Source organism: Alexandromys fortis, unplaced genomic scaffold (assembly GCF_014885135.2).
Source record: "Alexandromys fortis isolate MF-2015 unplaced genomic scaffold, M_Fortis_MF-2015_v1.1 scaffold_110, whole genome shotgun sequence".
In the NCBI taxonomy this organism is placed as follows: domain Eukaryota; kingdom Metazoa; phylum Chordata; class Mammalia; order Rodentia; family Cricetidae; genus Alexandromys; species Alexandromys fortis.
The window spans coordinates 2,121,077-2,148,668 of NW_026068014.1; the positions used below are offsets into that span (position 1 = coordinate 2,121,077).

The 27,592-nt window shown below is 40.8% G+C and overlaps 2 protein-coding genes across 3 annotated transcripts in view; one reads left to right on the forward strand and one right to left on the reverse strand.

Annotated features, from left to right (window-relative positions):
- Nucleotides 1-27,592, reverse strand: part of LOC126513754 (60S ribosomal protein L23a-like) — a 313,598-nt gene that overhangs the window by 115,050 nt on the left and 170,956 nt on the right. The gene's annotated exons all lie outside the window — the stretch shown is intronic.
- Umad1 (UBAP1-MVB12-associated (UMA) domain containing 1) overlaps nucleotides 1-27,592 on the forward strand; it is a 190,221-nt gene that overhangs the window by 86,375 nt on the left and 76,254 nt on the right. For both annotated transcript variants that reach the window (XM_050162305.1, XM_050162304.1), the window contains exon 3: nucleotides 23,626-23,687. In XM_050162305.1, the coding sequence (XP_050018262.1) occupies nucleotides 23,626-23,687 (62 nt within the window). The remainder of the gene's footprint in view (nucleotides 1-23,625; nucleotides 23,688-27,592) is intronic.

Consider the following 27,592-nt stretch of genomic DNA (forward strand, 5'->3'; position numbering starts at 1 on the left):
GGGTTGCATTCTCATGTCTGTGATCTGCTCCCTGGAATACCATTCCTGGCCCCCCCTTCTTCTCATGGGCTCTGCGCATCTTCTCCCCCTGGAGTCACCTCCTTTCCCTTAGTGGACAGTTTACAGTGTATAGACTTTGTATCCAACTCATTGGCCTGGTAGCACATGGGGTGCACCTGATCAGATTTATTGTGGAATATTCCTTTTGTCGCTGAAAGAATAAAGGAAGAAGAGGAAAGCAGATGGGATACTTGACTGTAAATCTGTATAAAGGAAATAGCATGCCCGCCATAATATGGCATGTTCTTTATGGTTGAAACATAAATTCCTGAAGATGATGAAGCAATTTGGGAGTGGAGAGCCTGAACCTGAGTAGAACTTAGAGAGGAAAGGCCGGTTCAGGAGACACTGAAGGTGACAGTGATGGAGGGTGGGAGGCTTGAGCTGAGAATAACGCAGGAGCTGTGCTGATTCCCTCAGCTGTGAGCTGCAGAGAAGAGAGCAAGTTCACTGTGGAAGTGCTAAGGCTGACTGCTCTTGAGACGTTCAACTGGAGAAATCAAGGCAACGGTCGGAAATACGGAATGGATGGCCTTGTGACCCAAGAAAATGGTTTTCTTTGGAAATTGTTTTCATAGTCAGAGACATCTTGGTATATCCCGAGTTCCACTTTTGGTTAAAATTCCCTAGAGATGGAATAAGAAAAGAATAACCCTAGGGAATAACACAGGAAATGGAAGAAAAAGACCAAAAAGAAGCCTGCAAAACAGCTAGTGAAATATGGCTAATACAAAGTGTGTGTGTGTGTGTGTGTGTTGTATGTGTGTAGCTTTGGCAGTTTTAAAACCCTTTGAAGAGAGAGAATAGCAATTGTTCTAGTAAAATGTGGCCAAACTGTTTCTTAAATGTCTGTTGCATTGCCTTATTCACAAGCCCCAGTTACAACTGCCATCATCGGTGACCCATAGTTGATGAGACCATCTTTGCCTAAATCACATGCAGTCACCACTTCAGGAAATCAGCAGTTTGTAGAGGAGATAGTCTGGAAGGTCATTTGTTAGTAGGTGACATATGGAAGGCCAGAGGACAGCATGGTGAGGTGTGCAGTCGCTATAGCAGACAAAGGGTGTTATTTTCACAGGAAACCTGGTTATTGGTTTAGGTGACTGTTGTCTTGTGTGAGGAAGGGATCATTGCACGCAGCAGTTTTCCCACTGAAATGGAAGCTCCTATATCTCATCTCTCAGGTTTTCATGTTTAATCACATCATGTTTCACTTCACTTTTCACAGTGAAGTAGATTATGTCCTTAGGCGCTCTCTCTCTCTCTCTCTCTCTCTCTCTCTCTCTCTCTCTCTCTCTCTCTCACACACACACACACACACACACACACACACACACACAGAGAGAGAGAGAGAGAGAGAGAGAGAGAGAGAGAGAGAGAGAGAGAGAAATACACCTGAGGGTAGCATTTATAGCAATCAGAGAGTTCATCCAGTACCGTGGAGGGTGTAGCCCCAATGAGGGAGTGCTGCCCAAGGATATGTGTTCAATGAAGTACACAAAGAGATCTTCAAACTTACATATGTAAGTTATTTTAGCCTTAGATGTCAATTTTTGTTTAAGTATACATATTAGTAGAGTTCCTCATGTTTGTTAATAAATTATATATGATTTATATAACTATAAAGGGGCATAAACTGTAAAACATTTAAATTACTGTGTGTTTGATTAAAATATACTTTTGAGGCTCCAAGTTTAAGTCATAGTGACTCTTTAATTGTAGTAAATGAACTGGGAATGTTCAGAAGCTTTAAAATAAAAAATTTTATCAACCATTGTACCTCTCAGGTTTCAGGCAGTTCTGTGGCAAAATGCAGATAGATGCCTTTTGTGTTCTGGTTCTTAAGGAGACTGTTAAACACAAGTTCCCAAGCATTTGCCGTACCCTTTGTAAGCTTCTGAAGTGTTCTCATGAGCTCCCGAGTGTCTCCCTACGTACAGTATGTACCGCAGCTATCCTTTAGTCACAGGCAGTTGAAGCTGTTGAATAGTATCTTGCTTTAAAAGGTAGGGTGATGGAGTTCCTATCTTCTGGTACATCTGGTAAGCTAATATATACAGTCTGCGAGTATCCTGCAGGGACCTGTTTTTACATGCAGACCGGGACGTTTATGTAGAAATCAAAGGCCATGAATCAGAAGAACACAACTCTTGTTTCCAGCATACTAGAGGCTTAAAAAAAAAGATGGCTTTGAAAAGTTGAAAGTAGTGTGGTTTGTTTTTATTGTGGAACCGATCAGGAAGAACAGTTCACAGTCATTGCCATTCTTCACCACTGAATGGAGTAGAGGTGCCTGCCTCGCGAGATGGGAGCAGCTGCGCCCGTTTTCTCTGAGCTCACAAAAACATTTGCTTTTTAATCGAGAACTTTAGATGGTGGGGTACAGTTTGTTTTCATGATGGAAGTGGTGCGTTGTGCCTTACCAGACAGCTGTAGTGTAATTAAGAAAAACTGTGTGAAAGTGGATTAAATATAACAGAAAAGACCCTTTTAGAAAAGAAGGAATTTCATCTTAAATGTATTCATTTTTCCTTTCATGTGTAAAAGTGGAAATATCACTATGATTTCTGTACAGTTTTTGTTGTTTTGCAGTATTATTTAGCTCTAAGAAGCATGCGGTACTCGGCTACAGTGTTTGTTTGTGTAACAAGTGCTAAGTAAAAAGTACCAGTTTCAAGATGATTTAGCTTTTGAAAGACATACCTTCAAAATAGGAATTGTACAGTTATGTTTCTGCTAACTTTAATGCATTCAAAAGGTCAGAAATATTCATAGAAGAACATCGAGTCTGCCTTTTACACCCACTTTATAAACACGTGGGAGAGTATTCTGGTTTTTTGAGATTCGAAACTGAAAAGTGAAAGATGGCATTTATTCTTGATGAATTGGAATAATGGAATAAGCCCGGAAAGAGCGGTCCGGCTGGAGGGAAACCCTCAACATCAGGCTGCCAGCTGACTTTGAAAAGCACACATTTACTTTATGCAGCAGACTCTGAAATAAGAATAGAAATGCCTTAATTTGCATCACAGTCTACAGTAGTGAAATAACTGCCCCAAGGTCAGAGGGAGCTGAATTAGAAAACTGTTGTGTGCACTAATAAGCAAGATTGGTGTTAGACGCCTACCCATTGTGAGTTTTTATCCTGCTTGCCCAACACTAAAATACAAAGTTTCAATCTTGACAAAATAGAGGTGCCAGCTGTAGATTTGCTAGAAGATTTTATCATAGACTGATGATTTTAATGCAAACAGCCTAGGCTGCATTCTAGTTGGTGGAATTTGGAGCACTGGATGCAGGAAGGCTGGCAGATGCTTAGGCTACTGCCGCTCCTGGGCTTCTCCCTGGCGGAGGCAGTCTAGCTGGACTCTGCTGGAAACTGAGTGTTGTAGGGAAGGAGTCGGCAGCCATCGCTTCCCAGCCCCACACTGCTGTTCTCTGGGTTCCTTTACTCTTCTTTTACTGCAAACCTTAAAAAACTCCTAAGACTCTTGGTCTGAATTTTACTAAATGGCAAACCTTGTTGGGAACTCGAGAGTCAGAGTTTTCTGTAAGCCCTGGTGTGATCAACTCTTGGTCTCCTTCTGAGGAGCCTGGTAGCTTCAAATGCTGGTTGGGACCCCCACCCTCCCATCTCTAGATCCGCAGATGACACTTCCCCTGTTTACAAAGGCATGAGGAGCAGGAAGTGCCGTGGACTCTGCTCTGAAGGAATTGTCTCATACAGAACTGCAACATGACGCAGTAAGAGAACTAACTGGAAATTTTAATGATGAAAAGATCTGGATTCAAGTCCCAGCTGACTGACCGGTTTGGAGGAACCTTTCCCTAGGTCTCCATTTCCTCACGTATAGAGTGACACCTGTCCTATATCCCGAACAGGTCACTAGTCTGAAGCTACCCCTGGAGAAGCAAAAGGAGAGCCATGAAGCACTTTTATACTATACACTTCAGAAACCAATTTGTTCAGCCATTTGCATCTTTAAAAAGAGACACCAGACAGATTCTTAAACAAACAAACAAATGAAAAAGCCAAAGAAAAAGACGCAGCAAATGCCAAACTTTGCAAAGACCTTTGTGGGAGCTGCAGAGCTCCTAGATAGGGCCGTAATTCGTATCATGATTTCAGCCTGCCACTTTCTCACAGCGCTAATCCGTGTCCTCTTCCTCCTCAGTTTCCAGCTCCACTCTCTTCTTTCTTGGTCTCAGCAGACAACCTCATTCTCGATTTTTCCAGGGAAGTTGAGCAAGGCTATAGAGAACTTCCCTGACCACAGTCTCAAATGTTTCTTCTCTAACTTCTGCCTTTCTAGCTGTCCTTGTGGAAGGTGATCTGTCCAGGATCGGATCTGATTCTTCCCATTTGCTCCTTGCTTCACTAGCCTGTCAACTCCTGCCTAACTTCTCCTTCAGAAACGGAGAGCTGGATCCTAGCTGCTCCTTAAGAGAGGGAGAACTGGATCCTAGCTGCTCCTTCAGAGAGGGAGAGCTGGATCCTAGCTGCTCCTTCAGAGAGGGAGAACTGGATCCTAGCTGCTCCTTCAAAAGGGGAGAATTGGATCCCTACCTGTCCTTCAGAAACGGAGAGCTGGATCCTAGCTGCTCCTTCAGAGAGGGAGAGCTGGGTCCTAGCTGCTCCTTCAGAGAGGGAGAACTGGATCCTAGCTGCTCCTTTGCACGGTCACATTCGCTTCATTTTCAGTGTGAAAATTTTCCGTAGAATGACTTGAACTGTTTCCTCACTACCCATGCTTAGCTTCCACGTGTTGCTGTCTGCCTTCTGTCTTCCCCATTAAATTGAAGTGCATGTTGCAGAGGCCACTGCTGACCTCATTTTGTATCCTGTTGTGTGTTAGTCTCGGTAAATATGTTAAACTTGTTACACTTGAGGCACACAGTGCTTGTCCCCTCCAGCTGTGTCAGTCACTGTCTCGCTCCCAGGACCTCATGCAGATCCTCCCTAGGAGTCAGTCCATAGCTCACAGTGCACAGACTGAACTCAAAGAGGTAGTCTTACATGTGAAGTCACAGTCCATGGAGCTGACTAGCACAGAAGAGGAATGCAGGGCTGCAATATATTCTTGCCTTAAAAAGAATTTATGAAAGAGCTATAGTAGAAAATAACTACATTGGATTTGGTCAGAGTTATTGATCTTTTCTTTAAAAGTTATTCTTAAAAAATGAAAATTTTCTCAGATTGGGATAAAATATGTTTGATTAAAAAGTTATAATCAGAATAAAAAGGATGTTCAAAATTCAATAAGAAACAGCTCCATTTTAAAAGAATGACGAAAGATTTGAGTGACTGGATTAGTAGAGTCCAATTAAAGGCCAGTGAATTCTAAGTAAACTCAGGAAACATGCTCAGCATCATCACTTAAATTAGTGTCCCAGGTGTAAACTGCAGGGTTCATAGCTGCATTGGTTGCTATCTTTCTCCTCTGCTGGTGTAGCATGAACACTGGTCAGCGGGTGAGGGGCACAAGGAAGCTTTGGAGGGTTATAGTATATCATTGCGTTGGTTACGATGACTACATATACACTGTTTTATTTGATACTTGCATAAGGCTACAGTTTATTGTACATAAAACAAATTATAGATGCCTAGCATCTTGCAGCCTCTGCTTTTGTTCACATAACTTCTAAAGCTGTCTTGATTTATAGATTTATTTATTTATAATACAGCATAGATTGTATTATATGTATGAAACACGTGAGTGGAATTGTGTTCTGTGTTTCTGCCAGACATTTCATAAAAAGTACTGCGTTGATGAGAGTCAGCCATGCTGGTCGAGGCAGTTTTAGCTTGGTATTCGCATTGTTATGTAAGTTTCAGTATATGAATATATGGCCATGCATATAAGACACTCAGAATACACATAAGGACCTGAATTTTTAATTTTTTTTATCTTTCAGGTTTTCTATTTCTGGCTTTTGGGAATTGCAATTTCTTTTCGTTACATTTATAGCTAGTTGTATGCAAACAGTTTTGTATATCAATTTTCTATTAACCTCTATAGTGAACTCTTACATCTAAGGTCAGAAAGAGAGAAAAATTACATCTTCAATAAAGTAATTAAAAGTGATAATCAAGGAAAAAAAAATTTTTTTCGAGACAGGGTTTCTCTGTGGTTTTGGAGCCTGTCCTGGAACTAGCTCTTGTAGACCAGGCTGGTCTCGAACTCACAGAGATCCGCCTGCCTCTGCCTCCCGAGTGCTGGGATTAAAGGCATGCACCACCACCGCCCTGCTAAGGAAAATATTTTTAAAATAGAAATATAGAATTATCATTTGAAAATTTCCCCTTTTTTGCTTTGAAGTATTCATTGTAAAAGACACGCTATTTCCTCTAGCCTTGTATTTTGAAGGATGAATCAAACTACCCAGTTAAATATAAAATTAATATAGTTTTAAATATGAATGAATTTTGTCACCACATTAGGCAAAGTAGTTATTTTTAAGACACATATCCCATTTATATTACTCTGGTTTTTCCAGTCTCTTAGCTTATAAATATTCCATTTCCTGTTCTCTATTTTTCTTTTCTACTTGTTTCTAGGAAAGCTATAGTATGAAAAAATTCTTTGAATCCTAATGAAAACATTAAAGGAAACAAAGCAAATGGAATTCTTTTCAGTTTTGTTTTCAGATACTCTTTTTCTCTGTGTATTTCTTCTTCTTCCTAATGCTTCCTTTCTTTTATCACTTATTCACATGCATGTATATAGTATGCCAATGTACATGTCATATGTTGTCTTACCTTACCTTCTGAAAGAGTCTAGATCATATATCTTTGTGTATATTCTATTGCATTTGTAAAAAAAGCAAAATTTTATCTGTTCAATTTACCTTTATAAACCTTATATTAATGTTTACCCTTAATATATAAAACTTTAAAATTTATTGTTTTATTATTTCCTTTGTAATCATTTAAATTATATATTCTTTCTTTAAAGATTGGTTGTTTTAAGAACCTAGAAACCTGAACCACAAATTTAATCAGAAAATAATACTTTAATCCTAGCTAATCCACATTATTGACCTTCTGTGCCTGCAGCAACAACAATAGCTGACTGTCTCCTGTGTAATCTCTGGGGTAGCCCACAGACCAGTACAAAAGCTGATGCAGAGATTAGCTGCCCTCCTTCAGAGGGAAGTTTGCTGAGTTTTAGGAAGAGACTTTGTAGAGTCTCATTTAATCCTCACAAAGACAGACTGGTTGTACCATCTTGTCTAATTTGTAAGATGAAACTAGGTCAGATCAATTACAGATGGCTGTGTCTTGCTCCGTGTGCTCTGTGTGCCAAGAAGATTATTAACATGCAAATTTTGCTTCTCAAAAAAAATTCACTGTGTCTACTGACAATAGAGTGGAAATATAATAGCTTGACAGTGATTTTCTTCTATACTATCCTTCATAGTATAGAAGATTCAGACGTAAACACAGCTCCAATATGTGTATACACATATATACACATATGTTCACATCTGTGCACACATACACATTTTATTTTTATAGTCCTTGACCTTATGCTTAGTGGAAGAGGTGAGCTAGAACAAGACAAAGCATTCATGGCAGAAGATGCCACATCTGAGAGGCAGCATATTTAAGAACTCGAAGGTTGTTCTGGCTAAAATATAGAATTGAAATTGTTGGAATTAAAGAGGTGAGAAAGATGGAGCTGGGGTGACAGGAATCAAGGGCCAGCCATATCATCCTAGATCTGTAAGCTTTTTTAAAGGAATGTGACCTTGATTCTAAGCAGGATGGAGCTATAAAATAGCGGGGAGATGTAGGTAGAGAGAAGGTCCAGAGATGTGTTGAAATAGGAGCGGCGGGGCTGCATCCCCAGCACCCCAGCTCCTGGTCGCCTGGCTAGCTTATGCCCCAAAATAACAACACACAAACTGTATTCTTTTAAACACTGCTTGGCCCATTAACTCTAGCCCTTACAGGCTAATTTTCATATCCCGATCAACCCATCTCTAATAAACTATGTAGCACCGGTCTTACCGGGAAAGATTCAGCCTACGTCCATCCTGGGTCGGAGCTGCCTGGGAGAGAGGAGCCTGGCATCTCTGCTCCAGAGAGCAGAGCTGTCAAGTCTGAGCTCACTTCCTCTTCCTCCCAGCATTCTGTTCTGTTTACTCCATCCACCTATGTTCTAAGCTATGAGGCCAAGCAGTTTGTTTATTACTTAACCAATGAAATCAACAGATTGATATATGACACTCCCACATCAGAGATGTGCTTGAGAGAGCATGGGAACAGAGAGAAGGGAAGATACTGAGGAAGGAGGCTGAGACTGTGTGGCCAAGCTGTGGAAATTCTCACATGAGGTGACGATGGCCTTAATAGAGGTGGGTCAGTTAAGGTGGAAAGAAAGTGGAAGCCAGAAACCTTGGCTGGAGTTAGAGGGTTAAAGAAACCTTCATGGTGTATCTCTGTCTATAAATAGAATCCTAGTAATGTGCCCATCTGTGTATATCGTTCCTTCAGGGTTCTCAGTTACTTTCCTTTTACAATAGTGTCAAAGATTTAAAAAAAAAAAAAAAAGGCATTCTTTTTTTCCCCAGAATCCTTTGGGAATAGTGACTCAGTATTACTTCCAACTACTTTAGTATTTTCTTTTTTTAATTTTTTAAATTGTTTTTATTGAGCTATATATTTTTTCTCTGCTCTTCTCCCATCCTCTCCCCTCCTCTTCTATCCTCTCCCATGGTCCCCATGCTCCCAATTTACTCAGAAAAGCTTGTCTTTTTATACTTCCCATGTAGATGAGATCCCTGAATGTCTCTTTAGGGCCTTTACTGTTGTTTAGGTTCTCTAGGATTGTGAATTGTAGACTGGTTTTTCTTTATGTCTAAAAGCCACTTTTCACCCAGAATCTTTTTGGAATAGTGACCCAGTAGTAATACCAACTTTTTAAGTATTTTCTAAAAGAAAAGAAAGGAAAAAACCATCTACGTTCTAAGCTCCATGTACATGAACCATCAACATTAAGGCTTCATTCATATTTTATCATTTATGTTTTAATTTATTTTGTTTGCAATATACATATGCATATATAAGAGAAAACATATGTTTATATATTTGTATATGCATGTCAGAGAAAACACGTATATATGTTTTTTCTGACTTTTTTTTGGTCTTTTGGATAGAAAAGGGTATTGATTTGACAGAAAAGATGATCTCCTCACACTCCTGCTTGAAGCAGAACATGGCTTTCTTTTTGTTGGTACAGTACGTGGTCTCAATGACTTTCTTTTTGTTGGTACAGTACGTGGTCTCAATGACTTTCTTTTTGTTGGTACAGTACGTGGTCTCAATGACTTTCTTTTTGTTGGTACAGTACGTGGTCTCAATGACTTTCTTTTTGTTGGTACAGTACGTGGTCTCAATGACTTTCTTTTTGTTGGTACAGTACGTGGTCTCAATGACTTTCTTTTTGTTGGTACAGTACGTGGTCTCAATGACTTTCTTTTTGTTGGTACAGTACGTGGTCTCAATGACTTTCTTTTTGTTGGTACAGTACGTGGTCTCAATGACTTTCTTTTTGTTGGTACAGTACGTGGTCTCAATGACTTTCTTTTTGTTGGTACAGTACGTGGTCTCAATGACTTTCTTTTTGTTGGTACAGTACGTGGTCTCAATGACTTTCTTTTTGTTGGTACAGTACGTGGTCTCAATGACTTTCTTTTTGTTGGTACAGTACGTGGTCTCAATGACTTTCTTTTTGTTGGTACAGTACGTGGTCTCAATGACTTTCTTTTTGTTGGTACAGTACGTGGTCTCAATGACTTTCTTTTTGTTGGTACAGTACGTGGTCTCAATGACTTTCTTTTTGTTGGTACAGTACGTGGTCTCAATGACTTTCTTTTTGTTGGTACAGTACGTGGTCTCAATGGCTACATGCTTGTGCTTCTTTCCTATGATGGTGACCTTCCCAGTATCACACAGAAACCCAAGTCATAGATAGACAAAGTTTGGGTCACGTGTTACCCCTGGATCAATGTTGCCAGTTCTTGAGAAGCTGGATTTTTTCCAAGGGGTGGTGGTTTTTGTTTGTTTGTTTTGTTTTGTTTTGTTTTGTTTTGTTTTTGCTGGATTCCTTTTGTCCTGGCCCCTGAGAGTATGGTGGGCGGCATTCTTCATTTTCCCTGAAGCCAAAGAAACTGGCAGTGTGCCTAGCTTAGAAATAGCAGCCTCTGTGCTTTACCTGCCCTAGAATCTTGGATGCCCAGATCCATCTGTTTCTACTCTTCCTTTGGAGGGAGAATTTGCTGGGGTGGGTGGACCTCTTTTGGGGTTTTCTGTGTCATCTAGGCCATGGTAGACAGCAGGGGCTGTCAGTCTCCCTGCTCTCCCTCCATCCTCAACGGCTCCTCAGTGTTTCCTCGACCTTCAGTGGCTAAAAGATTGCAGGCAAATCGTTTTATTAAATAGACCTCAATTTGGGATTTTCTGGTGTATTTTTTATTAGTCTTGGGTTCTGATAGAGAAATTTCGGTTAAGGACATAGTGGAAGTGAAGTGTTCACATTGTAGTAAGTTATGTATACAGCTCCTGTTCATTATTGTTTTTTGAATCTGATCATGTCCTTAATCATATGAACCAGATTTCTCCTCTATGAAGTTACTCATTCTCTCTCTCATTATCTTATCAATTTTAACATCTTTACTGAATTATTATTACTGTGATAGTTGTCAAATGGGATTTCATAATTTTTTTATCTTTTAATCATTTGTATTGTAGTTTAAGAAAAGGCTTCCTCCAATCATTTATCTGCTCATTCTTTTATTCATGTAAATTTAAGGTATGTTGATATCTATTTTTAATGCATTATAATGATACTATCCTTATTTTTATTTTTTAAATTGTTTTTATTGAGCTATATATTTTTCTCTATTCCCTTCCTTTCCCCTCCCCTTCTATTCTCTCCCATCATTCCCAGGCTCCCAATTTACTCCGGAGATCTTATTTTTTCTACTTCCCATGTAGATTAGATTCATGTATGTCTCTCTTTGGGTCGTCTTTGTTGTCTCGGTTCCCTGGGATTGTGAACTGGTTTTTCTTTATGTCTAAAATCCACTTATGAGTGAGTACATATTATGTCTGCTTTTCTGGGTCTGGGTTACCTCACTCAATGTGGTATTTTCTAGATCCATTCATTTGCCCGCAAATTTCAAGATGTCATGATTTTTTTCCCTCTCTGTAGTACTACATTGTGTAACTGTACCACATTTTCCTTATCCACTCTTTAGTTGAGGGGCATTTAGGTTGTTTCCAGCTTCTGACTATGATAAATAATGCTGCTATGAACGTAGTTGAGCACATGTCCTTGTGGTATGATTTAGTGTCTTTTGGATATATACCCAAAAGTGGTATTGCTGGGTCTTGAGGCAGGTTGTTTCCTAATTTTCTGAGAAATCGCCATACTGACAAAGCAGCTCTACCAGCTTGCATTCCCACCAGTTTCTTGAGTTCTTCGTATATTTTGAAGATCAGCTCTCAGTCTGATATGGGGTTGGTGACGACTTTTTCCCATTCTATAGGCTGCCATTTTGTCTTGCTGACTGTGTCCTTTGCTTTACAGAAGCTTCTCAGTTTCAGGAGGTCCTATTTATTAATTGTTGCTCTCAGTGTCTGTGCTACTGGGGTTATATTTAGGAAATGATCTCATATGCCAATGTGTTCAAGTGTACTTCCTACTTTCTCTTCTATGAGATTCAGTGTGGTTGGTTTTATGTTGAGGTCTTTGAGTCATTTGGGCTTGAGTTTTGTGCATGATGATAGATATGGATCTATTTTCATTCTTCTATATATTGATATCCAGTTATGTCAGGATCATTTGTTGAATATGGTTTCTTTTTTTCCATTTTGTATTATTTGCTCCTTTGTCAAAAATCAAGTGTTTGTAGGTGTGTGGATTAATATCCAGGTCTTCAATTCTGTTCCATTGGTCCTCCTGTCTGTTTTTATGCCAATACCAGGCTGTTTTCAGTACTGTAGCTCTGTAGTAGAGTTTGAAGTCCAGGGATTGTGATGCCTCCAGAAGATCCTTTATTGTACAGAATTGTTTTAGCTATCTTGGGTTTATTTCTTTTCATTTGAAGTTGAGTTTTGTTCTTTTGAGATCTGTGAAGAATTTTACTAGGATTTTGATGGACATTGCATTGAATCTATAGATTGCTTTTGGTAAGATTGCCATTTTTACTATGTTAATTCTACCTATCCAAGAGCATGGGAGATCTTTCCATTTTCTAGTGTCCTCTTCAATTTCTTTCTTGAGAGATTTAAAGTTCTTGTTATACAGGTCTTCAACTACCCTTATTCATTAAAATCTTCCAAATTTTATTAAAATCCTGATCAGTTGCAGCCCTTTCATAGTCTTCCTCTTATTCTCATAGATTTTTTTCTGTCTAATTGAGAAGATGGTTGATCTCGGTCCTTCTTTTTCCTACTTGTATGTTAGTGGTACAAACTGAACTCTTGGTACCTGTAATTGCCCATGTCTTCTCCCCTCTTTCTCCAGGATCCTGCCTTTCTGGGACTGAGCTGTTATCAGGGATGTGTGTGTGTGTGTGTGTGTGTGTGTGTGAGAGAGAGAGAGAGAGAGAGAGAGAGAGAGAGAGAGAGAGAGAGAGAGACAGACAGACAGAGACAGACAGAGAGAGACAGACAGAGAGAGACAGACAGAGAGAGACAGAGAGAGAGAGACAAACAGAGAGACAGACAGAAAGACAGACAGACAGACAGAGACAGAGAGAGACAGAGAGAGAGAGACAGAGAGAGAAAGAGCTCTATATAAATAAATAAACTATGCACATGGTTTTCCTAATGCAATTTCAAAGTCACTGTTAGCTTCCTGTCCTTTTTCTTCCACCTTTACATATTCCTGGAAGATGTTTTCCTGTTTCATGGGCTCTCCTGTCCTCCCTTGTCACAGAAATCCTATCCAAACCCTAGGTGAGAGCTGTTCTTATTGATTTCTCCTTAAGCTTTTTGTTCAGCGTCTGCCTTTCACCCCGCTGAGTGTGCTATTAGTAAACTTATTTCCTTTTAGCAGACATCCTTTTCAGCTTCCTCCATCTGAACCATAGTTTCATCAGAATCTTGTTTTCCCGTATGTCACATTCCTCTTGACCTTGTGAGCCTTTGCTGCATGCAATACGTCAGTCAGAAAATGGGCCTTTAGTAAGGGCCTGTGTCTCCATGATGCCACTCACTACATCAATGTTGAAAAGGCCGTAGCAAGTCAAATAAGCCTGTCACTGGCCTCGTAGAACTGTAGCCTCAGAGGAGCAGCTTTCAGCAAGTATAGTACCTACACTTGACTGTCTCAATGGTTGCTGCAGATGCAGGGAGAGCCCTAGAGAAGAGTGAGGGCACAGGGAGACAAGCGAGGGGCACTGGGTTATTGGGTCATCTGGGTGTAGCAGAGTTGAGGTTTATGTATGAGTATCTACTAACTGGGATTTGGTTTCTGGAGTCTTCTAGAAAAACATCTAGTCCTTCCTTTCTGTGAATTTCCACTTTGCAAGCAAGCAAATCCTCAGACAGCTTACATATCCCACCTGTTTACTCTCACCAGGGAATCAATTAATTCATAATTAATCAGCTGTTGTTTTACATCTTTCCATAATTCTGATTTCGTAGTGTCACCTTAGGAGTTCTCGAGTCAGAGTTTCCAAGCTGTTAGAATAGAATCTGCGAGCAGCATGCTCCCAAAGCATTATCTGTCCACTGCCTTCTACCCTAGGACTCCTCCTTTCTTTCCTCAACTCCTACTAGAATGTTCTTGGTTGCCAAACAGCTGGGCATAGTGGCTCATGCCTTTAATCCCAGCACTCTGGAGGAAGAGGCAGGTGGATCTCTGTGAGTTCAAGGCCAGTCTGGTCTACAGAGCAAGTTCCAGGACAGGCTCCAAAGTTACACAGAGAAACCCTGTCTCAGGGAAAACACACACACACACGCCAGTAGCAGTAAGGACTTTGAATGTCTGTTAATACGGAATTCTACACTTTTAAAACATGAATCCCGTCATCATCAATCTTGTTCCTCTCCTGGTGGCATCGAGACTTCAGAGGATGGAAAATCTCGTTCAGAACAAGTCTAGCACCTGCTCTAAAGATCTGTATTAGCACTGGAGCTATACACAATTTCTAACTGTGCTTTGTCTGTATTTCCAAATACTAACACTTCACAGTTTAGATTTCTTGATTTAAGTTACTCAGATTGCTCCATTCATGGCACCTTCTGCCTCCTGCTCCTCCTCATTTTCTTCCCCATCTCCCCATCCCACCCTTTTTCCTGGGTTGGAGTTTCACTCTGTTGCGTGAGATAGAATCATGCAGCCCTCTCCCAGTCGTTGGGACTATTGGCACTGGCCCCCAAGCCTGACTCCTCCCTGTGCTCTTAGGGGAACCAAGTGCCTTTTCTCATGTGAGAACTTCAAGTATGATATTGTGTATTGTAATGATCAGGGCATAATTTCATACTTCAAATTATAGAATTTGCTGACAAATGTGGCATACTTAATAAAACCAACCAACTTCCCTTGCGTCTTAAGATGAACTCTGATTTAGTTATCACATGAAGCCATGTGATTCTATCTAACACATCTTTGCTTCTAACTTGCCCTAATTGCAATAGGTCTATTTATCATCAACTATTTAAAATTTTTCAAATTTTATTTTTTTCAATTATTTTGTGTATAGCTGCTTTGCTTATATGTATGTCTCTGCACCTGCCTGGTATCTGCAGAGGCTAGACTAGAAGGGAATGATGGATCCCATAGGATTGGAGTTACAAACAATTTGTGAACCTGATGTGGGTGCTGGAACTTGAATGCCAGTCTTTTGGAAGAACAGCATGTGCTCTCAGCCACTGCGTCATCTCTCCAACCACTTATTTTTATTTAAGTGTGTGTGTGTGTGTGTGTGTGTGTGTGTGTGTGTGTGTTGGTATATGTGGAAGCCAGAAGAGGGTATCTGTCTGATCCCCCAGAGCTGGAGTTACAGACAGCCAGTGTAGGCGTTGGGAATTGAACTCAGGTCTTCTGTAAGAACAGCAAGTGTGCTCCTAACTATGGAGCCATCTCCCTGGCCTATTGGTGGTGGACTTGCAGGAAATACTCTTGTAACTTTCGTGATGCAAGAAAAGCACATAGTTAATATTTGAATTCCATTTAGTGTAGTGATCCTGATTAATATGTGGACTCTGGAGTTGCTACCACCATTCATTATTGTGAGTAGCTCTATTCTGAACATTTTTTAAAGGACACATAGAGGGAAGAAGTCCTCATGAGGAAGCTTGTGAGTATTGTAGTTGACCACTCTTTTCATAGGAATTTGTGGATGTGTATTATTTCTATCACTGTTTTGTTTGGTTTTTCATATGCTTTGTGAAATATCCTAGGGAATATGAATTCTGTAGAGGTGGTGATGGCATGTCATTCTAATTCGCGTGCTGCCCAGCCTGCTGCGTGTCATGTAAGCTATTCACTAAACATTTACCAAGGAAATAGGATTTAACGTCAACCGGATTCTGGATAGTTGTGCTTTCCACAGTGGTCTTCAGCATCCAAGGCCTGGACAGTGTCTTTTATTTTCCTTTGCTTCTGGGTTCTCCTTCTCTATTAGGGTCATGTCTGGTTTTCTGCCAACAACCCACAGCTTTATTGAGTATGTGTATGTCCATAATCCAGCTCAATTCAACTCCCTCCTCATGCCCATGTGCTTGCTGCGGTGCTGGCTCAGTCTGTGGAGGGAATGGGTTTCTGGAGGTGGAGGGTATGATAGTGCTCTCGTTTCTGTTCTTCCACCCAGAGGGATTCACTTCTCCTCAGACTGGTGCTAGACTTGCCTTAAAGGCCCATTAAGGGAAAGCCATTTCATTGTCATCAAGAGAATGGGATCTGTGTCCTGTGTGGAAACCCAGCCTTCTAGCTGGACTGGCTAAGGGACCACTGCTTAATGCCATGCTAAATGATGGGTGGAGTACTTGTTTCTTCAAAGAGATGATGTTCTTTTCCTCCCCAGTATGCTTGTCCTCTGGACAGTCACTGTGAGGCCCACTGAGTGTCCCATCCTTCTGAGCCTTGGCTCAGGCACAGCTTTTCATTTTCCTCCATCTCTTTCGGATGTTGGCCAGAGACTACACTTCCTCTGGTACTTCAGGGTTCTTCACTCTTTCTCTGAAAGGCCCCCTCCTCCAGGTAGCTGCTTACAAATGGTGTGGCTTGCCCTCTTCCCCACCTGCCCCCAGGCTACTGTGGTTTACAGCTTGTCTTCCTGGGGCTTTTCTGTAAACTCTAATAAAATTGTCTGCAAGCCTCTTCTGAGTCCATTCTTAAGTTCTTTCGCTAATGAAACTAAAAGCCTCCCGCAGGAATCCTAATGTCTTTGGTAGCATGTGATCCCAGGTCGGATTCCCATAATGTCACTAGCACTGGAGGGAAGAGAGGCCTGACTGGCTGGCTGCAAGGCCTGCAGCAGATCGCCGTTCAGCTCGCAGCACCCCTGTCAGCAGCCCTCTGAGCAGGTGACTCTGGTTTTCCTCCTGACCCGGGGCAGAGAGTGCAGTCCAGTGCTGTTAGTTGACGTTTGTGGCCGATAAACCTAGCACTGTGTTTTCTCATTTTACCTGTTTTCTTTCCGTACACACCGTGACCCTTTCTTGCTCTCACACTCTTCACCTCTTTCCAGTTCAGGTGTTTCCTTTCAGATTCACGGCACTAAGGATGGGTTGTTGATCTTTTCCAACCCTTCCAGCAATCTTAGAATTCGTTCTTCCTGTTCCTTTTTGCCTACAACCAATTCAGCAGATGTTTGTTGAACAAACATTCACTTTGTCACCAGAATGGTGTCAGTTTGCCAGTTGTCTTCTATCCATTGTGGATGTGCTCTGCTAATAATTCTGTGTGCTAATTTTATATGTTCTTTGGTGTTTTTTTGATTTGTCTTCAAGTCTTAATATACTTGAACTTTTTTTTCTTATGTTTGTTTGCTAACTGCCTTCCATCCTTTATTGCTTAGCTGTTCCTACTCTTGGTTCCTTTAGGAAATGACATTAGTCAGCAGGATCAGTCCGGAGTCGTGGGCAGGCCATGTGGAGCAGTTAGTACTCTTCCTTTTCTCTCCGTTCCTGTTTGCTTCATTAGGTTGGACTGACAGGATTAGAAGAGGTGGAGAACGCATGTGAACTGTAAGAGGCTTAGATGTCTATTCCGCTAGACTGGATGACTGAGGTCCAATTTTGAGATGTGATGAGCAGTATGTTGTGGGGTCAAATGGCATTTTTCACTTCGATTGGGTCTAATATGTTACCTGCGTCTGCTGAGTGACTCTTAGGAAGCTTGCCTCATGTCACTTCCAGAGCACGTATGGGCCTCCTGTCAGTCCCTGCCTCTTTTTAGTTGTAGCAAAGTACCATGAACTGGGCACGTAGATCTCAAGTCTGGAGGCTGAGAAGACCACAGTCAAATTGTCGACTGATGTGCGGTCTGGTGAGGGCTTGCCTTTTACCATGCAGACCTTATAAGAACATCTCACATGGTGGGAGGGGAGAAGAGCGGCCTCTCTAGCCCCTTGTCATAGCACAGTCCCGTTCATGAGCCCCTCTCCCTCAAGGTGAAATAAGTGCCTCGTGTCCTAATGTTGTCACATTGGGGATCAAATGTTATCATGTGGATTTTGAGGGGACACTGACATTCAAGTGATTGATTGTACTGAGATAAGGCTTGTCCTTGACAAAGGGAGGCTGGCGGGGACACCTGCACCACCATCTCTTCGTTCTCGCATTACTGTCTGTCGTGTTCTCTCCTGTAATCCGCGTGACATCCACCCATCCACCTTGTGTCACCTTCCCATCCTTCAGATGAAGAAACTGAGGCAGTAAGAGCTTATGTAACTTACATAAGGCTTTAGAAGTAGTAAAGAATTTGGGTGGAGCCCTGACAGATTTCAAAGCCCTTCCCTTTCCACGGTGCCAGACTGCCTTGTCTAATGAGTGTGGCTGAAGATTAAAAAGGAGCTAATGGCATGGCCGGTCCACTGTTCTTTCCACTACTTCACTCGGCGATGACTAATAGGAGAACACTCCCAGAGGGCATTTGCATTTTAAAAGCAGAGCTCATTAACTCTAATGAATCTCTAATTGGTAGAATTTGTTGCAGTGATATTTTTATTTTTCATCTTTTTTTTAAAGTATTAGTTTTGTGAATTAGCATACTAAGTAATAGCTTTCATTATGGCATTTTCACACTTTGTTCCTATTATTCTCTCTCCCATGTACATCCCCCAACACACACACACACACACACACACACTCACCCCTCCCTCTCATGTACATCCACCAACACACATACACACTCACCTCTCCATTCCAAGATGTTTTAAAGTTTTACTGGGACTTTCCTCTGTGTCTTCAAAGTAGTTGGCTATCTTTTTCTCCTTTGCAGAATATCACCTACTCCAAAATACGTTATTCAGTAGAATGTGACCTTAGTCTGTTCTAGATGCAACTGAGTGAATTAACAGGGCACTGTGAAAAACAATCGCAGAAAGGTATAAAATGTGGATTAGCATTTTGCAAAATGAATGGTAAAAAGGTAAATAAATTTGGCCTTATCAAGAGCCCTCTAAAGTGTCAGGTAAAGATAATTTACTTTAGATCAGTGTTACGCCAGCATTGTTAAAAATGCTGTATCTATATTTCCCATAGAGTTTCAGTGAGCTTGTGTAATGTGTTTACTGGCATTCGGTAACTAAAATGTTCCAGAATTTAAAAACAAAAAAAGCATTCCTCAAATACTAAAATGAATAAAAATCAACTGAGAACTTATATTTTACAGGTTTTTCTCATACTTCTGACCATAGAAATAGTTTTCTATGTGAACTCCTTAAAATAGGTTTTTGTAGATTATATTCTCAGATACAAACTTCTAGAAATAAATCTTTTCTAATGAAAGAAAAAAGTATTTTTCTACTGCTATCTTTTTATTTTTGATATTATAATGCATGCACACATATACATAACACTTTCTTCTTCCCGTCTCTCTGCAACCCTAACACCTACCCCTGCTTTCAAATTCATGGCTTCTATTTAATTGTTGGTGTGTGTGTTCCTGAATACAACCTGCTCAGTCTGTATAGAATTAGTTGTGTGAACCTGCTTTTGGGACTAACCATTTGGTATTAGGTCACCAGTTGATGTGTTCTTCCTTGGGGAGGACTCTTTTTTTCCTACTCTCGGCTTTCCTTAGTTGCATATAGTCCTTTGTCTAGGGTTGAAGACTCATGAGATTTCTCCCTTCCTTGTTAGCATGTTGGTGTCATCCTTGTTCATGTCTTGTTTAGGTAGCCATATTGGTTAGAATTCATGTATGTAGCTTACTGACGTTTCTAAGAGAAACACTATCACAGCAAACCTGTTTCTCGTGCACTGAAATCCTTCCCATCTCTGCAATGACCCCGAGCCTTAAGTGCAGGGCTGTGTTGTAGTTGTAGTGGTTGGAACTAGACTCCAAAACTCTGCGTTCTTTATGGGTTGTCTGTGCCTACAGCAAAAAGAAGTTTCCTCGATTAGGGGTGAGAACAATACTTATCTGTAGGTATAAAGGCAAATATTTAGAATGTAGGTAGGGTTTGTATGAGTTTAGTAAGTTGGTTGTGGATTTTCTAAGATCTATGACTGCACTAATCCTCGGTAGTTGGTAGAGTTTCCAATACCATCCGTGTCTTCCTTCTTGTTGAGCTAACTCACTGAATATGGCCTTTGCTAGTTGTTTCCTACCCCGTTTGTTTGTTTGTTTGTTTGTTTGTTTTTTGTATGGAGGCAAATTCCAATTATGTCTATATCAGTCCAATTCTGGTGCTTAGGAGCTCAGGGATGTGCTGGTAAGTCCTTTTCCCATACAAAATATGGCCAATTGAGGCAAAACAAGAGACCAAATTCTTCTGCCTATAAACTTGTGTTGAATAATGTGATTTAAGTGAAGAAGCAAATGGATTTCTTAATGTGCATCCCATAATTAGACTGACTTCCACCCAGTTGCAGGATATGCTGAGTTTGGGCAGACTTTCTTCACTGGGAAGAGGACTCAGCAGAACAACATGTTTTCTGTGACTGTCTTTTATCAAGAAAAGGGTACAACCACAGAGAACCTCCCAAACTCACCAACCCACAGAGAGAAGAGTGGCCATGAGTGAGTGGTAATGGGGCCTAAGACACAAGAACCATGACTCTGTTACCTTGCTTGCCTACCACCAAACTCTGTGCAGGCTCCCCTGAGGGAACCAAGGGAACATGGCCTCCTTCCCCACTGCCTACCTCCCTTGATGTCCAGTTCTCACTTTCCTCCACTGCTTCTCCTCTGCCAGTAGAACTGGGGTCATGATGGTACTCTAAGGACCGTCCCTTCCTTCAAGAGCTCAAATGTCTTCCCATGTTTTTAATCGCAGAAAATGCCTGGTGCACGTACTCCTCTACAATGAGGATTAGTAGACTCTCCGGCCTGCCAGCTGTTTTCAGAAACAACATTGTCTTGGATCATAGCCACTTTCTTAGTTCACATGGTCTCTATGGCTGATTTTGGCTACAGTAGTAGAGTTGTGAAGTGTGACAGAGACCATATGGCCTGTAAAGCCCAACATGTTTACTATCTGGCCTTTCACAATAAAAGTTGGCCAACCTCTAAATTATTTCACGTTAGTCCTTTAAGATCTGAATGAGCTGTATTAGGAAGTGTAGCCTTTATCATTTACTGAAAATAGGATCTGCATTTTCAAACAAAGAGGCTAACATGCTAAAGAATATGAGGAATTTTGCCTAGTAATAGTAAAACTGCATCTGGTCTTTAAAACGCTGAAGAAACCCCAAGGTTTCTTTTATAAGACCAGAAGGAAGGACAGTGGCTGACTCTGGTCTGAGTACTTGTCCTTACCGTTGGAGAGAAGAAAACACATGATGTAAGGAGCTTAGTGAGGCAAAAAAGAATGGCAAGACTAGGATGGGGCCCTGATTCAGATGTCTTTTTCGGAGCTGTCGCCTTTCACACCTGTACCAGCTCGGAAAATAGGTTCTTCTGCCCTCCCCGCGGAAGACCGGGGCAGGTCACTGAGTGCCTCTGCCCCTTGAAGTTTGTTTGCTTGGCCAGTAGAGGTGGGGGAGATTTTACCATGCCCGACCAATAGTCATCAACAGTTTTACAAAAGATAAATTACCGTGAAAACCTTATAGGAATTGGTTCTTCCTTCTAAACGGCTGACTTGAGAGCTTTTTGTGTCTATATCGTCTGTAAGGCATAAACAATGTCTCAAAACTAAAACAACTCACATTGCACTTCTCAGATTTGTTTTATTTATTGTTATGCTGTCTAACTTCTAAGTGCTTTATGCAAAATATTTAAATTTTTATCCTGATAACATAATTCCATTGGGGAAAACCTTCAAAAGCTGTATTTCCTTCTCTGTGACCTGTTCTTTTCCTTCACTGGGTTCTACTTCATTTTGTGCCTTTGTTTGCAGAAATAATCTTGCAGATGGCAATTTCCCTTGTAATCAGTGACTGCCCTGTCTGAGTCGTCACCCAGCATGGCATTTCAGTAAACAATGTTTGTGCATTGCGTCCAGGCAGATGTGTTGTGTGCTTTCAAGAACACTGGCTGATAACCTTTCTAGCTTTCAGGCAGTAGGGACAAATAGAGAAAATTTTATGTACTCACCTTGAAACAAGAAAATGGCAAAGGAAGCATAGATTTTGCAGTGGATAATTCCAGCTAAATGCAGTGTCAGCTGCAGCTGTGGTGAAGCGGTCACTATTTTAAATGAATAATCTTTTGTAGAGAGAGTAACTTTTCACAGCGAGTTTATCACGGTTCCGTATACTTTTGCTTTGGTTTTATGCACATTATTAACATGTCACATTCATTTGTGTCGTGATAGCTGAGCATCCTGCCATGCTCACGTCTGAAATTAAGCACACTGGACTCCGTGTGCTCTGGTTTCTCCACTTGTGTGTCGGGGATGGATCCTGACAGGATAGGGCTCTTCCGCATGGGTCAGTGCATGATTACTGTAAACAGCAGGTCAAAGTCAGTGCAGCACTGGGCATCCTGGATTACAGCAACAGGTTGACTTAATTTTTGACATAGCAGTAAAGTTACTGCTATTATATTCAGACTGGTTTTCTTTCGGTATGAATTTTGAAAAATACTATTAACTTTAAATTTTAAAAATGATCTCACAATTATGTTACAAATATCAAAGTAATATGTCATAAATTTGCCTTTCAAATTTCATAAATTTTAGAAAGTATTGTTTTTTATTAGCTATCTTTCAGTGTTTCAGTTTCAGATTTATAGGTGAAATACTACAAATAAGCTCGCTCATTCATTGAACCAATAAATATTGAGTACCTTTTTTTTGTCTTGAGTCCTGCCCAGCAACAGTCATGTTGCATACTCTGAAAACACAGCCAGTAGACTGGATTAGTCTATATGAAAACATTTGGGATGCTATCAACAGACATTTGCCATGGTTCTCAAATATAACAATTATTCAGTTCCGCATAGTTTTCAAGAGCCTTCTCTTAAATTGTCACCATTGATAGCCTAAACTTTTGTGTTTCATAGAAAAAGTTACCTTCGTAAATATTTTCATGATTTATTTCTCCTTACTGCTTTTAACGTTCCTGAGCATTAACAAATTCCCTACCTTTGATTTCAGTCAACCATCATCCATAAGCTTGATAATTTCACTGTTATGTACATTCTTCAAATTGACCTCATTTTATGGGAAGAACAATTTACAAATTACTGAATTAGCTTCTGATTATGCTTCAGAGAAATAGGCTAATTGGATGTGTACTGACCATGTGCCAATCACCAACTTTTAGGAATAAGCAAATTAAAGCAGGCCATTAATAAGTTGTTATGCTTATACTTGCTCAACTGTGTATGCATTCTATGTCTTTGAAATCAGCTAATCCAAATTAACTCATCAATAGAATCTACCCAGGCACTAGTCTTAGAAATCATAGCGCTAGCTGAGAGCTATTTATGTGTTTGTTCATTGTGCTTTCCTGCTGTGAAGATTGTATTCTATTTGGTTTATTGTTACACAGAAACATGCATACCTACTTTAATACACAGGGACACACACAAAAAGAAAAGCCCATAAAGATTAAATCTTGTGAAACAAATTTTGAGAACAATTACTCGTGGCATAAAGAAATTTGTATTTTAAAATAGTTTTTCTGTCTTCAAACCATAGCTTTATTGGTTTGTTTAAAATATAACTTGGTATATACAGTACGAATTGATTTTATTTTTTCCAGTGTAAACGTATGTGAAGCATGGTACATTTTAGTGTGTGTTTATGGGAGAACTAGATAAAATATATTTTATTATTCTTAAAAATGTGTTTACTTTGTAACAAAGGGGATAGTGGTCGCTTCCATGACACAGAACATAAAGTAAGAAAAAGTACTGTGAACAAACAGAAGACAATAATTGGTCATAACAGAAAAGTTCTCTCTGTCTCTTTTTTGTTGCATAGGAGATACAGCTAAGGAAATGAGATGTAAACCTTCAGAAGCAGAGAGCAGCCAGTCTTTAGAGGTAAGTGAAATGCAGCAAGAATCTTTTGGGCCTGTAACTGAGCAAGTCCCTGTGACTCCACATTCTCCTGAGGATACATAGTAACTTAACTCACACCAAGAAGCTGGTGGTCTATGAAAGCCGGTGATGAGCAGAACAGTGAGTGGCTTCCCAAGGATCATTTGTTTTCTAGTGCAAAAAATGGGGTGCAACTTTTGGAAGGAGGTGAAAAGGAAGAGAGGGACAGAGAGAGGAGGGGAGGAACGATGGAAAGGAAGAAAGGGAAATTAGGAGAACAGAAGGGGGCAAAAAGAATGTAATTCTTGAGTTGGAAAAATTTGACTGGTTTTGGGTGGTTTTTTCCTAGCACATTTGAATAGATAGTATATGATTCTGCAGAGAGTTCTATTGTCTATTTCTGCATCAGAGAGTACTTCCTGACTATTCTGGAGAAAACCCAGCTTTACCTTCTTTTTCCATGAAAAAGCTGTTTTCTTCTGTCAGGATACTTTCTGCACACTGCATCGGCAGTGTTAAATCATTGCAGTAATCATCTTTAAAGCTTAAGGGAATGGGAAGTAGTAACACGATGCTTTGGTGGGAGAGATAGCCACAGTGTTGCAGTTTTCTGCACGGTGGCACCTCCGCTTCTCAAGGGTGGCTGAGAGCACTGCTGAATCCAGCTGCAGTGACGTCGGGGATCTGAAGTGTTTGTTTCAGCAGGAGAGCCCTGGTGCCTTCTACACAGTAGGTGGTCCAAAAGATTCCATAAATAATACATTAATTCCACTTAATTAATTATTAATGAGCTATGAGTAGAAAGTTACATTTATTTTTAAGGAATTTTTGAAAATAATTTTCACTAAGAAAATGTTTTATAACCAAGAGAAAACTTATTAAGATTGATGAATAGAAAGAAAAATCTTTTAAAAAATTACCTGCATTCATTTTTATTCATTCATTCCACAAATATTTATTAAACACTGACTATACCTAAGGCACCTAAAGAACTGCGTAAGTGGGTGCAGGAACAAAGAACTGTCTACCTTGTTGAGGGAAGCTGCTTGTTCATTTCCCAGCTGCCCAGACTCCCAAAATAATCACTCCGAAACTATAATATTTGCAGTACTCTTTGCCAAATACCTTAGGCATATTTCTGGATAACTCTTACATCTCAAAGTAACCCATTTCTATTAATCTGTATGTCCCATGTGGCCATGGCTTACGGTTCCATCTGGCTTGGCATCTGTCTTGGAGGGGGCTATATAGCTTCTCCCTGACTCTATCTTCTTCCTCCCAGCATTCAGTTCAGTCTTCCCCACCTAGCTCTATTCTACCCTATCACAGGCCAAAACAGATTCCTTATTCCTTAACCAATAAAAGCAACACATAGACAGAAGGACCTCCCACACCATTACCTTTTATTCTGAAGTACCTTGATCTCTTCAGTTTTATTTCACTTCAAGCATCCTGTGAGAGCTGATGTGAGTACCATAGGAAATTATTTCTCTAAGTTTTAGAGCAGGAAAGCCCAAGATCAGGGCGCTAGCAACATTACTGTCAGGTAAGAGCCTGCTTTTTGGTTCATATGTGGCGCCTTCTTGTGTCATGACATGGAGTCATGACCATCATTCCTTCTTAAAGGAACCACTCCCCCGTATGAATGGTCCATCCTCATGACCTAATTATCTCCCCAAAGCCGTATCTCTTAACGCTATCACCTTAAGAATTCAGTGTCAACATGTCAAATGGGACGTGGGTGTGGGGAAGCATATTGAGACTTAGCATAAGTACATGATGTACTAGAGATATCTGTACAGCTTGACAGTTTTTTATTGTTTCTAAGTTTGCTTATCAGTGTGAAGAATTTCAAGGCTACTTCCTAAGGAAAGGAGCATTTTAAGAATCTTAAACACTTAAACATTTTAAGTAACAGCAAATTTTAACGGTGTTGTTTCTGGACTTTTAATTAGTACATTGGAGTTGATGGATGTACTCAGATGTGTCAGAAGTACGTTCTGAGTAATGGAAAAGCCAGTGTTTGCTCACTGAGAACACAGAAGAGACAGGGGAAGCCACAGTTATATCATAATGCAAGAGGCTGTCTGATTTATCAAAGTAGGGTCAAAATTATTTATTTTTACCATAAGCATCTAAAATGTAATTCTTTATTTCTCTTGATAGCATTGCAGTGTACTTTGTACCGCTTAAGCCTTCATGTAGAAACAAACAAGAATGTATCACCTAAACTAGCTGTTTTCAACTCTGGGGAGTGGCTCATGACTCCCACAGTGGATTATCTAGTCTATGGTCCTGAGTTTAAGACTGTCTAACCCGCTGACAACATTTTATCTAAATGTTGTATCTAAACATATCATCCTAATTTGATCATAAAAGCCTCGATCATTTTTGTGTGCATACACCCCAGCATCACTGTCCAAGGTTTCATCCATCTCTTCGCATCTCTGTCATCCAGGACGTGGTGTGTGATGTGGGAGTGTCATATATCAATCTGTTGATTTCATTGGTTAAGTTATAATAAACCAACTGCTTGGCCTCAGCTTGGAACATAGATGGGAGGAGTAAACAGAATAGAATTCTGGGCGGAAGAGGAAGTGAGGTCAGACTCTGCTCTGCTCCCGGAGACCCGACAGCTCTGCTGGAGCAGAGACGCCATGCTCAGCTCTCCCAGGCAACTCCAACCCACGATGGACTTAGGCTAGAATCTTCCCGGTAAGCGCACCTTGGCGTGCTTACAAACATTATTAGAAATGGGCTAGTCCAGGGGCGAGAATTAGCCTGTAAGGGTTAGAGTTCATGGGCCAAGCAGTTCTTTAAATGAATACAGTTTGTGTGTTGTTATTTCGGGCGTGAGCTAGCCAAGCGGCTGGGGTGTTGGGGACGCAGCCCCGCCGCCGCTCCTATTTCAACAGGTGTGGAGCTGAATCCCCTGAGGAATCCTCGGCTCCTGCAGTCCTCCAGCCTTGTCACTGTCAGAGCAGTCAAAGCCACCACCTTTTTTTTTTTGAACCAGGTTTCCACCTCCAGTCTTCCCGTAGAGGCCATTCTTCACATAGCTGACAGAAATAAAAGTCAATGGGATCATTCTGAGACTTGAAGTTAGCTGACTACTCACTGAGGGAAATGAGCACTAACCGCAGAGTGGACTCGTTTCTCCCCACATCCCACCCCGCCCTCCATGCCACTGGCCTGCCTGTCATTGGATGATGTTGAGCTCTTTCTCTTCCCTTGGTTCCTTGTTCTGTAGAAGGTACCATTTGTGTAGCTAGCATGTCTCAGGACCGCCTCTGCTGAGCTGCGCTCCCTCAGCCAGCATCACATGACTGAACTTCCTCTGCTCATACGTTTATCACTGTCTCAGATCATTTCCTTTCCACCAGCCACCTGTGTGGAAATAAAGTAGACCTCATATGCTCGGGTTCACATCTACATAAAATGAGCTGAAAAAATATGTAACATTAATTTCTTTTAGTGCTGTGATTTAGGTGCCAAATTAAAAGCCTCAGTGTGATTGGGCGCATTTGTCTTCCCTCCTTTTCGAATCCTTACGATTCCCCCCACTGAAGGTTTCATAACAGGTTTCTCTTCCCCGGCCTAGCAAGGTCCTGTCTTCACCTGACTCTTACCGGATCAGCATTTCTTTCTAAGATCTATTTCTAGTGGGTTTTCTTACTTCTGTGCCTCTGAAATGCCACAAAACCTGCAGAGTAGCCGGGCGATGGTGGCGCACGCCTTTAATCCCAGCACTCGGGAGGCAGAGGCAGGCGGATCTCTGTGAGTTCGAGACCAGCCTGGTCTACAGAGCTAGTGCCAGGACAGGCTCCAAAGCCACAGAGAAACCTTGTCTCGAAAAACCAAAACAAAAAACAAAACAAAACAAAACAAAAAAAAAAAAAAAAAAAAAA